Consider the following 13,395-nt stretch of genomic DNA (forward strand, 5'->3'; position numbering starts at 1 on the left):
GCAGACTTAGCTGAAGACAGGACCTGAGGACCACAGGACTCAACTCCTGTAAGCTTTTCAAAAGTCCCTCCAGACTTTCTGTGAAGCCTCATGGCAGAGCAGCCTCCAGCTCAGCACTGCAGGGAATCGACTTCAGCACAACTGCAGGTGATGCCCAGAGGGCTCACATGGTCCTCTGCAAACCCTGAAGCAGCTCTGTGGGTATTACCTGTTTCATCACTGTACTCCCCGTCGGGGCAGTCCACGCACTCGAAGCAGCAGGTGGGCTCTCCCTCAATAATGCCCTTCCTGGTGCCCGGGAGGCAATCCCTGCTGCAGTTAGAGAAAGGCACCTGCAAGAAGAGAGCCCAAGGATAGTTAATGGTGGCAGTACCCCACATACAGCCTTCCTGCAGCAGGACCTTGGCCTTACTCCACGGGTGTTATTGCTTGATTAGCATGCTGGACGGAGGGCCTCAGAGGCTCACTTATTCTTTCCACAGAACAGACACATCTTGTACAATAGTCCTTCCCCAACCCACTGCAGTGATATTTGTTTGAAGGATCACATCAAGGGATGGTAGGGAGGATCAATGGATCTCTGTAATCTCTACTGGGTTGTGGGCACTGCAAGCTTGTATGTGACCCATCATACATGTACCAGAAAACAGTCATTAGATGGTTAAAAGAAAAGACAATCAATCTCTACTGGCAGGAATTTGAGTCAGCCTTGGAGATGATGGGCTCTGACTGCTGATCCCCAATCCCATATATTGCATATTGACTGCTAATGATTTATGGGGAATTACAACAGTTCCTTGAAGTCCACTTCCTCCTGTTCTCCTGAAGACCCTCTCCAACCCAGAAACATAAAAGGTAAATTAACTAAACAAGAGAAGTGTTCATATGAAAGAGAGGAAGGCCCTGTTTTTAGAACACTGGGCATCTAAAGATGCAAATCAGCAGCTGTATGGAGATCCAAAAAAGGACACCTCCGCACGAAGTAGACCTTAGGTCTTCTATGTCTAAATCCATGGAAGGACCTGTAAAGCCCACAGCTCACTGCTGATGCTCCTGAACTTCCATCAGAAAGGTTACTCAGGCTTCCAGACTTCTGCTGCTGCAAATGATGAGCTGCGTCACCTGCTGGCTGTGCATTTATGCTGCTCATGAGCCCACCTGAGCATGGTCATATCCTGGCAGCGAGTGGTCGCACAGGCATTCTCACTGCATGCTTAATGCATACTGACAACAGGGAGTTCAGCACAATAAGTGGAAGTCTGGGCCTTTTTTACACAGAAGCACGACCTGAGGTTGAGCTCACCTTTTCCCAAGTAAATTAAGGAAAGAGAACTAACAGAGAAAATGGCTTTCTCAGCTCAGGGGAGTTAAACCCACACTTTCCATCGCCAGCAAAGTGCCATGATCTGTACATACCTAAGGGCTGCTCTGGTTGGAAGCCTCCCTTCACCTTTTTGGAGTTTTGCTGCTATGTGGAAAGGAATGAACCTCCATCCCCTTCTTCCCTGTCCCTCACTGTAGGATCTGAACCCTGTCTGAACCCTTTAATTTCCTCACTTATCCTGTTGCCAAACCCAAGTGCTGCTAACCTGCTGATCTCCAGGAAGCTCCTGTGTGGATGCATTTAGGCAGTGAGTCCAGAGTGTGGTTTGGAAATTGCCTGTGTGCAGGCATCAACCTCAGTCACAGGGTAAGCAAACCCTCAGTAGTGGCAACTCCTATGCGGAGATGCCCATTTTGTAGCTCAGGTATTTGTGGGCAGCTGAGAGTGGTCGCCGTTGCCTATCATTCTGAAGTATAGCTGCAGCACAGTTTGGGAACACTGTTTCTAAGCTATTAATCAAGATTGCATAATTAATTGGACAGACACACATCCAGGGCAAATCCCTGCAGCTCCCCACTTGAAGTACTCTTTGCTGTTAATACCTATTGCTGTTAATACGGTGTGCTGTTAATACCTGTTCCTTGGGACAGTCTTTCAGCAGGAAGTGCATCCACCAAGAGGATTTCATCAGTCTAGACTGTCTTTCCCTAGAGTGCCACTGATGATTTTGAACAGGGCTGAATCAAAGGCCCGACAGAAGTCATGCACTGCTTCCCCATTATCTACTAAGCTGATTGAGCTTCCAAGGAGGAAAATTAAATTGGTTCGGCATGATTTCATCTTGACAAATCCATGCTGGCTTTTTCTTATCAGTTTATTATCCTCTGAGTGTTTATAAACTGTTTAATAATTTTTTTTATCAAATCTTTTAGGTTACTGAAGCTTCGCTCAGTTGTGTGTAATTCCTTTGGCTCTCATATATCTGCTTTTAAAAACAGGTATTACGATTACCCTCCTCTAATCCTTTGAGACATCACCTATCCTCCACATTTCTCAAAGATGAATTGCTAGTACTTTTTAAATTGCTTTGGCTGCCTTCTTAAGTATTCTGTGGGGAATTTCATCAAGTTCTGCCAAAATGAATCTGTCTATCTTACCTACTCTTTAAGTTGTTCATTTGACAGTCTGGCTAATGCTGAAGTTCCTGTGTTAAAATTAACTACATTTAATCTTTTTTGAGGATGACAGAGGCACGGAAGGCTTCAGTGAGTGAAGTACTGGCTACTCTCTTTAAGCAGAGCCTTTTATTTGGAAGAAATTCAAACTCTATAAACTGGAAAGAAAGCTGCAACAGACATAGAGATCACAAACCCCTCCAATGGCACACAATTTACATGCCCTGGCATGACACTCAGCAACATCCAGTCACATTTATAACAGTTTAGGACAGAGTATGAAGATAAATATTGCACTGTTGGAGGAATTTAGGCCAAGAGAACAAAATTACTCAGCTTAAGTAAAAACCACTAAAATCCTAACTGTTGGAAAAGGTGCCAGTGGCATTTGCAATGATCAGAAGAAGGAGTTAGAATATCAGGGGGTTTTAATTCCATTTGTAGTTTGAGGTCAGAGTCTCCAGCTGGGCTTAGAAAAGCCTGAGCTCAGTATTTCTGTGGCAGGATGCTCTGCCTGACCTATGCCTCCTTCAGAGAGCTCTGGATTTAAACCATAAGTGAAGCTGGGGTATCTGGAGTAAAGGTAAGGCTTAACTGATGGTGTAAATGTATTAGGCAAGTGTAGCTACTGCAGAAGCAGTTACCTGATCTGTCAGCAAATGTGAATAATCACCTGGAAGTGAATTGCCTCGTTCATTAATCAGGTGCTGATTTAACACGTCTAAACATTGCAGTGGGGCCTGGCAGTGACATTTCTAAGCTAATACTCCCTGTTTCACCTCCCAGGCCACAAGCCAGATGCTCACTCAGTATGCCCTCCAGGAGCCGGGGTTTCTGTCTAGGCTGGAGCGGGCTGCTACTGGCTATGACAGCAGCTCACCTGGCTCTTGTCCAGAGATCCCTGAACCGTGTTCCCATCACGCGGGGGAGACACAGCCCTGGGTGCCACTGATGATACAGTTATGCTGAAAAGATCTAACACCTCGAGCAAGTGGAGAAGGACTTAGGCCTGACTAAAGTCAATGGCTACATCACGTACTTTTGAGACTGAACAAGCACCTTCTGGTAAATTAAAAAAAGGTAGGAGGTACTAGCATGTCCTACTGTTTGAGCACCATGTCCAAGTTAACTTGGGCAGATTGACAGGGCTTGTTCTGTTTGGTTTGCAAAGCAAGGGTGTGTGAATGGCTCTGGGACTTGGAGGGTAAAGCCAGCAGAAACAGCTGTGAATTTAACTAGGAGCAGAAAGAGACACTTCTAGATACAGAGATGCTGGGAGTGGAAGAGATGGCTGTTTTCAGCAATGAAACTACTGAGCTCAGGAAAACTTGACTTAGTCAACAACCAGACTTGGGCAATGAATTTCTCATCCTTGTGGAAACAGCACTGCAAAATTCCAAGCTATCTACTTGGGCCAGAAAAAAGGCATTATTTAAACCATTAATACCCAGGCTCATCAAATGTATAGGAGGGGAGAAGCAGCTGCCCATTATTTCCAGAAGTGCGTAACAAGGGTGTAAAAGACTACGGCAGAGACCGTGTACACAGGAAGATGAATGGGTCTTTTAATGAGACATGGAGCCATAATACAGGAGTGCGCAAGGTTAGTTCAAATTTCAGCTTGCAGAAACTTGGGAAATGTTTCTGTGAGGATTTAAGCACTTACCTCCTTAGAGAATCCGCTCCACAGGATCTTGTTTTCATTGATAAAGAGCCTCTCCCCTTTCTTGGCATAAACATTGTAGTGCCCAACCTCCTCAAAGATGACTGAGCCATCCTCCGGAGAGAGATGCCAATTGATTATTGAGTAATTCCCTACCAGGTCCCCAAACTCATCAAAATCCACTTGCTCCCCCATGTTATTGGTGAAATTTAAGTGGCGCAGATGCTTGAGAACCTACAGAGAGAGAGAGAGAGAGACCGTGAATGCCTGTGTGTCACAACCCTAGCAGAGCACACATCTGCTATGGGGACAAAACTGGAAATAATCACTTTACTACAGTCCTTAATTTCTTAAAAATCACTTAATCACAGTAGTAGCAGGCTTTCTCTCATAGACATCACACGCACACACACAAAGCCTGTACAAACCTCGTAGACAACACAAGGTATCATGGCCCTCTGGGTGGACGGCACCCATGTGTAACACTTTGCTTACCAGCTGCTACCCCATCAGCCTTTTAGCATTCCTCTTCAGTCCCTTCCACCCACCTCTGCAAGCCCACAGCTCTCCCTTAGGGGCAGAGAAGTGGCAGCAACCACTAAAGTGTGTCAGTCACCCACGCATCCCTCTCACCCCACTCTTGCAACCACTCTGCATAAATGCTCTCGGTTGCCATTGGTCATCTCTGAATGATCAATCACTCAGAAATGGTAATGCTTGAGAAACAATTCAGACTTGACTTTTGATTGAAAAACCCCAAGCCCAATGCACTTCAGTAAAAAAAACCAAACCAAGCTCCACATGGCAGGCCTGGAGAATCCATACCACTTTTTTTTTGGCTCCTGTCTCCTGGTTGCATAGTTTCAAGTAATCACATTCTGCCTGTCCCCACGTGTTGGCTCCTGTAATTTTCACCTCATGCCTTAAACTATCATATGCTGCAGACAAGAGCAGTTAATCCCAGGAACAACTGCAGTTGCAAAATTCACGATCTAGATAGCCTGACAGGTAGACCAAAGAAACTGCAACATGAATGAAAGACGATACTGGCAACTGTGATACAATTCATCCACATCATATTTTTCTTCAAAAGTTAGTTGCTGGTTTATGCACTTATCAGATTTTTTTTTTCCCCCTCATTTAATGGATATTCTTAGTGAGTTTCTCTGTAGAGCTCACCTATGGAAAGCTGAGGTGACTCTGAGGGCACCTGGCTGTCAGCTGTCCCTAGACCACTGCGACGCTGTTGCTGCTGTGGTTCTAGTGCCTGCGACAGCTTGTACACCCAGTCCTCTCTCTCTTACCTGCAGGTACCCAAACATACAATGCTGGATGGCAAAATGTAAGAAAAAACAAAATGAAATAAATTTGTCTGGGCAGGCAGTGCCCTCCTCACCCCATAGACATAGAACAGACAATACTGTTTTGATGAAGCCTTTTCACCTGGAAACACAGGGACAGGGGAACAGAATAACTTCATTAATTGCTGTCAGTTTAGCTAAATTGTCTCATTTTTCTCTGTTTCCTTTTGGGATACTCCCATCTCAAGCTAAAATCCCCAGAGCTACAGAGATATCCTCCTCTCACTGCCTATCAATTGATATCAATGCCAGCCTGAGAGAGTCTGGAAAAATCATAGTACTACTACACAGGACATGGCTGGCAATACCTTTTCAGCTTTGTGTGATGTTGATGGAAGTACATCACAATATTGCCACAGTATTCAGTGCGATGGTGGAGGCAGGATTTTTTTCTGTCTTTCTCAATCCCTGCTGGCCTTGCTCTGTAGACCAGCTCCCCCATAAGGTGTGCAGCTGCAATGATCTCACTGAAGAGCCAGGACCTGTCCCTAGAAGACCTCACCTTCTGATGGACACAGCAAAAAAAGGTGCTCTGCTCTGGCACTTTGCTGTGGAGAGCTGGAGCATTGCCTGCTGTGGGGAAGAAAAGAGGAGACTGCTCCCCTCTCCTCCCTCTCATCCCTGAGGGGCACCCAGGAAGATGCTACTTGCCCAGCTCCAGGAGGGAACAGAGCAAGAACAGGGCAAAGGCAGCTCTGAGGTCAGAATGGGTGACACAGGGTCTCCAGATCCACAGTGGTGTCTGTACTGCATGAACTCACTTTGGCTTTGTCTGCAGCGAGGCTGCAATCTTGGACGTGTTAGCAGGAACCTTGTCCACCAGCAGTGTAGGTCCCAAGCAGGGAACCCGCATTCCTCTGCAGGCTCTAGCACCTACCACAAGGTGACACCTGCAGCTTTGATGTCCAGATCATATTTGAGTTGTTGAGCTGAATGCCATGTTTCTCCTCACTCCAACTCAATATTGCGCTCTCTTGCAGCACTGCAGCACTTTGTTGAACAACACTAGGATGTCCTGACTGGATATCACTGCTGGGTTAACTGTTATCTGTCTAGACAGGAGGTGCACACCTTGCACTTCTTTTGATTACAGTTACTACACACATTAGGAGACAATCTTGCAAGAGCCATATTGAAGATTCTTCAGTTCAAGTCCTGCCTCTCCTGGCCAGCTGCAGTGGCAGGAGGCTGGCTGATCTTACAGTCAGCGAGATGAATGGTGGATAAACTTCTGGATTCCCTGGATGCAATTTGTTTTTGTTTAATTTCATAGCATTCATCTCAATTAGTCTATTCTTACCTTACCTCCTGACATTAGGCTGCGCTGCTTAGAAAGTAATACATACCCCTGGCTACTGGTGGGTTTTTGTAGGATTAGTTTAGCAGCATGTTTCCCTTGGTCACACACACACTACACCTGAGGATTCAGGTTATAAACCATTTCTTGTATGAGCTGATATGTCTATCTGGCAGGTAAATATTCATATAAAAGCACTGATCTACACTTAATGTTGTCTTTCCCCAGGCACAGAATAGCAGCTTCAGCTATGCAGCCATAGCTGGGGAGCAGGGAACTCAGGTATATCAAATCGTGCAAGAAAGACACATGCCCTATTTAAAATCCCAAATGGAGGGACAATTGGAACAATAGGAGTAACAAAACCTGTTTTCTCTTTTCAGCAAATACCAAAGTTTGCCTTCAAGTCTAAATTTCTGAGGGGCAGCTTTGTGAGATGGTAACTGAACGACTCCTAGGACATGTTCCTGTTTTAGATAGTAAGAAAATCCCAGTATGATATCTGTATATCACATAACAAGTTTTGCGCTCTACAGCATGAAAATACGGTTTAAGCAACCAAGGACTATATAAGAACTAAACTTTAAAAGAGGAAGTTGTAGACTCTGAATAACTACAGCACTCTTTATAGGCACCAGTCTATCAATGATTAGCTAAAGGCTTTACAGTTAAAAATGTGTCACTGTGTTTTGTAACTAAAGATAGAAACATAAATACTCAGGACTCAATCCACAAAGGCTTAAAAGACCCTGCTTCAGCAAGGGCAAGAACACGTCAAGGGTGCATGTATCATATCCTGGAACCAAGAGTTTAAGTGCTGACCTTGTGGCATGAATACACTGTCATCAGCTGGTGGAAGCCTGTGGGGAGAGCATTGTGCGAGCTGCTTTCTTCAGATATTTCTTTCTGTAATTTCTCCTTCTTTTTTTTTTCCCTCTGTCACAGGCTCCACATTGAATTACAATGCCTTTTAATTAAAACACCTATTATCAGAAAGGACTTGCAAGATGCCCTCTACTTCACCCTCCCATTATTCCTGGTAAGGCCATTCCTAGCCATGTAGCATCTCATGCTTTATCCAGGCTAGATATTCTGGGTAATGTGGTTTTCACTCTTATGGAAGGATCATAAAAACATAACCTAAATACAGTTGTATTAGGTCAGATCAGCAGCCCATCTCCCCAGCACCTGTTTCTGACCGTGGCCAACAGCAAATGCCTACACAAGAGTAGAAGGGGACATGATACTTTCCCAGAATACTCTCACACATTTTGCAGCTCAGTGACTTCCCGGGCCAAAGGTCTTTGTACTTGATAACCTGCAGTGGATTTTTCTTCCATGACGTTGCATATTTGTGTTCTGCACCTGTGCAGACTTTTCACATCCACAGCCTCCTACAGCAAGGAGATCTAAATTTTATGAGAAAAGCACCTCTTCTTGCCTATTGGAACAGAGCAGCTACTAATCTCTTTTGATGCCATTTGTGCTTATGTTGGAAGAGGCAAAGAACTGTTATTTGCTAGTTACCTTTTCCATGCCTCTCAGCATTTAAAAAACCTTTGTCAGATCTCTGTTCAGCCACCTCTCTCCCAGGCTGATAAGCCCTATCTAACTTTGCTGCTTCTTGTACAGAAGCTGTTCCATTGACCCTTCTCCAAACTTTCCCAGTCTCCTTCATCAGTTCTGAGATCTGCACAGGATATTGAAGTGAGATGCACCAAGGGTTGCACCAAGGGTTAATGGAGTTCCCCCAGGGCACTCTGTTTACCTCTCTGTCCCTTTTTCCAGTGTGACTATTCCTAACAGTGCATTAGCTTCTTTGACTACTACTCAGCCAGAGCTGAGCAGTCCTCCTAAGGACCTCTTCAAGCTTGAAGATCTCACTTGTGATTAGTCAGAACTGACCATTTATTTTTATCCTCTGCTGACTATCTTTCAACCAACTGTTCATCCATGTGAGGACTGAATTTGGTGACAGACTACCAGAAGCCTTTTAGAAGCCTGAGCATACTCTATGAATAGGAGGTCCCTTATCCACATAAATCCCAAGGCCTTCAAAGAACTTCAGAAGGTTTGTGAGGTAGGGCTTCTCTTCACAAAAGTCATGGTGTCTCCTCCTCAGTATATTCTAGTTTTCCTTCCTTATTTTTTTTTTTTACTACAGTTTCTAATAATGGGCTGAGTCAGGCTTTGCTAGTTCCTTGGATCTCCTCTAGAACCCTTTTAGAAAATTGATGTCACATCTGTCAACTTTCTAGACCTCGGGGCCCAAGACTATTTTAAGTGAGGGGTTGGTAACTGTAGCCAGCACTTCAGCTACTTCATCTGTGAGTTCTGGCAGAGCTTTTGGGGTGGACATCATTCACTCGCACCAAAGTATTAAGTTTTGCTCTTGTGTCCCATAGCTGCTTCTACAGTCAATTCAATATCAGACAGATCCTCTACAAGTCCCCCATAAATAAATAAACTCAGGAACCTTCTGAAGTTTGTCCATAAAGAGCACACTATTCTTCTGCCATGGCCTTACCTTTTCTTTTGAAGTGATAATCTATGGCTCAACAGACACTCCTACTGCTGAAGTGTGTAAAAAAGGATTTATGAGCTTTTACCCCATTTACAGACTGTTCCTCATTCTGGTTTTTGTCCTGCCTTATTTTAATTTTACATTTAACCTGCCAGAGTTTATGATCCTTCCAATTTTGCTCACTGGACATAACTCTGCTATTTGAAGGATGCTGCCTCGCTTTTAATAAACACCACTTAATACCTTTGTTTTGCCTTGCCAGCTTCCTTACCTTTTCTTGATCTGCAGTAGACACTTACTTTGTGTCATTAGTAGAGCCAGTGGCAGGCAAAAAACCCCAGTTAAATTGTAAACGCTGTCAGGCAGCAGATAATTGTGTGTGTGTGCATGAATGTCCAAAACTGAATTTTTCTACTCTGGAGCACAAGCCTGCTACTTGCTAGCTGCAAGCAGTATGTACTGGTTGTACATTTTGATAGTGGCTGGACTAAACAAAAGTGGGGAAAGTGAGCAAGATACTAAGCAGGTTAAAAGCTCTAGTCTTGTTAATTCTTAAATAAACATCGGTATCCAGATCCACTATAGGTTGTCCTTTACTCTCTCTCAACTGTGATAGGTCCTTAACTAGTCTCCATATACCAGCAAGGATTTAATATCCTTGGCTTCCTTCTGCAGTTTCTTTCTAACATGTTTCTTCACTAAGTCAAATGGTCCTGCAAGGGAACTGAACCTGGACATGTTACAAGTATCTATCCCCACAAAAGACAAACAGTTCTCCCTCCTAACATGCAGTTGCAAGGAATTCTGTCTTGACAGCTAACATACATTTTCCCACAATGAGTTTTAATTTCAGTCTACCTAGCTATATTCAGGCCTGTAAAACAGTTCTGGACTGATGGGTATCAAATGTTTTTCTCTTTGCTTTGGTAGGGTGCCTATCCTGAGAGCAGCGAACAATTCTGCTTCATGGCTCAATGTGAAGATGAAAAGCTGGTGACTGTACTGAAGATGGCAAGTCCTCCCTTTCATTCTGAATTGCCAAGGGTCCATTCTCCCCTATTGTTTCAGATTCCTAGTCAAGCACCCAGAGAAGATATTTTCATAATGCTGTAATAGGCTTAAGGACTTGAGAGCTCAGCTATCCCATTAGCCCAGTCATGGCATACAGGGTTTGGTTTCTGCCAGTGGTCAAGTATCAGGAGGAAATATGCCCATGCCACTTCTGAAGGAGCTTCTTGTAAAATACTTTAATGGAAATGTTCCCTGAAGCAATAGGTTTTTTTCTTTCCTCCTTTCATTTCCATCTATCCATGTATCAATCTTTATTTACATGCTAGCAAAGCTCTAATTTTTACTGTCTATATCAATGTTTAATTCCTGCTGCATTCTCTACTTTGGATTATCTTCTTACTGTTTTTTATGTAGGACCAACTCTTGGGGTCTACCAAAGGCAGTGCTGTCATCACAATATCAACCAGTTCTGCTAAAGGACCTAGCAGGCAGGAGGGCGCTGGCCCTAGCCCCTTGAGTCAGTAATACTTGTTTCCAGAAGCCTGAGCATTCCAAAGCATTCTTCTTTCTGGCAGTAGCTAAGCTCTCCTTCCCCCCTATAATCTCTCCTCCTCCTCTGCTGCCTATTGTGCACTGATGGAGACAACACGTAGTGCTGATGTGTTGGGTTTTTTTTTAACCAAGATGCCAGGATATGCCAACACCACTAATCTTGTCTTTTTCCGAGGGCCATTCAGAAGACAGTGTAGGATGTGATTCATTACCATGCACCACCTGCAACATTCCACCTAAGCTGGTTTCCATTGGTTTTCTGCTCTAAGAAGTGACTGTTAATCCTGTTTATCCCTGTAAGGGTAACTCAGGTGGAGAAGTTGAAAGGGACCCAGGAACAGAGCTGGGATTCTCACTGTAAACACCTCACAACACAATGGGATGTCTTTCTGTTACACATGTCCAGCCCCATCAAAAAGGAGTGCCTGGTCTGTAGCTGGGATACCGGGCTAAATGCTGGGATACATGCTAAAACAATGAAGACTAGTCATCACCTACTGTACAAGGACTGGGCTGTACTCCAGGATTGAAACTGTGAGGTTGGTAACAGTGCAGGATGAACAAAGGGAGATAAACTCTGGAAGAAGGGCTGGTCTGAAAGAGTTGAAAAGAGAATATTGATGGTCAGCCAGATATTCACTGACAATACTGCAAAGGAATTCTGGCAAGATAGGGGACATCCCAGCTCTGGTGAAATGCTAGATCTGCCAGTGACTTGAAAAACAGGGTGAAAGAAAGAGTTTAGTTCAAGACTCAAGAATAGCTGTACAAAGGCTGAGAATAACTCAAGAACATTCAAAGTTGTTATGCTTTGATAAGAACTGAATGACATCCTCATAAAACTAGAAAGGTAAATGGACAGCATGACTGAAGGCTAAATGTGTATGACAAATACAATGTGCCATATGTTAGAAGTAATAATTTAAGCTATTCATAATGTCTATTGGAAACTAAATTAACTAACCACTCAAGACAAAGACCCATTCATTATTGTAGGCAGCTCAGTAAAAACACTCTGTGCATTATGCTGTTGAAATAGCAAACAAATTATTAGGATATGAAAGTAAGAAAGAAGATGACACTGAAAATATGGTGCCAATATGTGCATCAATAGTACAGTTTCCCCTGGAAAATGCAGTTAGTTCTAGTCACTTGATCAGAAAAGAAGAATAAAATTAAAGCAAGATTAGAGTGGTCCAGAGGTGGTGATGATAGCTCTTAGACAGCCAGTCTGACCTCCATTTGAAGAGAAATGAAAGGCAGGATTATTTAACTGTTTATGACACATGTAGTGATTTGTGGAAAAGAGGTGACATTCTCACAGAAGCAGAGACCCCTGTAAAGCCGACTGACTTTGTTCAGGTCTCCAGAGAAGTACAGGACATCAAGCGGCCATGACAAGATGTGCTGATTGGCATATTTTAACTGATAATTTGTTTGGTTCTGCTTCCGTCATGGATATGAAATCCCTTGGCAGCTGAGAGATGGATCTCTCACCCTCTTCCACTGACCTCTGCTCGAGGAGGGGCAGCAGTGGTGCTGACTTGGGCACCCATGCACACATTTTGTATTTTATTTGTGAGAGAGAAGCAGGCCCTCCAATAGAAATTGGGGGAAATTGTAGAAATTGGGAGAGGGAGGAACTCAGATGGACTGTGTTGGAAACACCTTACTTGCTGCTCAGTGGAAGGTGCTTGATGCTTCCTTTGTCTCATGCTATGCTGTGAGTGCTCAGTCTGCTTGGAAACTGATGAAGCCTAGAGTTTCCCATGACAAGGACCGGTCGGACTGCCTGTAATTTGGCTTGATGGGTTAGCTTATGTTCTAGCCAGCAACCAAGGGATGCTGCTTTGCTGATTCAAAACTGCAGCAGCTTTGATGCTTTCTTGACAGTGAAAGGTGACAAATAACAAATTAATAGCTGCTACAACAGTAGGAGCAAGTCACTTAAACCAAAAGTGTCAAAGGCATGCATTTCAAAATGGGACTTGATATAAAACAGGACTAATCTAATTTAGGGTCAGATTTACTACAGTACTATGTTTACAAGAATGTGCAGAAAGAACTCAAAAACACAAGCCTAGTGGATTTCACAACAGAGGCCGCACAAGTCAGGTCTAACCGAGATACTTTAGAAAATCCCATCAGGTATTTACTGGTGTTTGCAGATGCCTGAATGCCATTACAAAACTGGGTCTAAAATGCTTCAGAAAGACCTGTCTGCTGAGTCACAGAGGTTCCCAAAAGAATCAAGAAATGGTCTTAAAGTATTTTGGCATCACGTGGCTGGTTTTCCAGACTGATTTAACTGTCAGTTAGGAGGTCACAGGACACAGTAAGGATGGGACCAGGATATTTTGTTTCCTGAAGGTCCTCCAAAACTCATGCTGGCCATATGCACACCTGCTGTTCTAAGTGCACTTGTCTATAGAATGCAAGTCCTGAGCTCGTACTGCTTAATGCAAAGCTGATAGCTAATATCATATTG

The 13,395-nt window shown here is 43.8% G+C and overlaps 1 protein-coding gene across 2 annotated transcripts in view; it reads right to left on the reverse strand.

The window, feature by feature from the left end:
- Positions 1–13,395, reverse strand: part of CASR (calcium sensing receptor) — a 41,361-nt gene that overhangs the window by 4,169 nt on the left and 23,797 nt on the right. The window contains exons 4-6 of one of the 2 annotated variants that reach the window (XM_075491785.1): positions 4,166–4,396; positions 3,504–3,525; positions 209–340 (exon numbers count right to left, since the gene is read on the reverse strand). In XM_075491785.1, the coding sequence (XP_075347900.1) occupies positions 209–340; positions 3,504–3,525; positions 4,166–4,396 (385 nt within the window). The remainder of the gene's footprint in view (positions 1–208; positions 341–3,503; positions 3,526–4,165; positions 4,397–13,395) is intronic. The other variant, XM_075491786.1, reaches the window with a different exon arrangement.

The sequence above is a fragment of the Mycteria americana genome, chromosome 1, assembly GCF_035582795.1.
Source record: "Mycteria americana isolate JAX WOST 10 ecotype Jacksonville Zoo and Gardens chromosome 1, USCA_MyAme_1.0, whole genome shotgun sequence".
Classification (NCBI taxonomy): Eukaryota; Metazoa; Chordata; class Aves; order Ciconiiformes; family Ciconiidae; genus Mycteria; species Mycteria americana.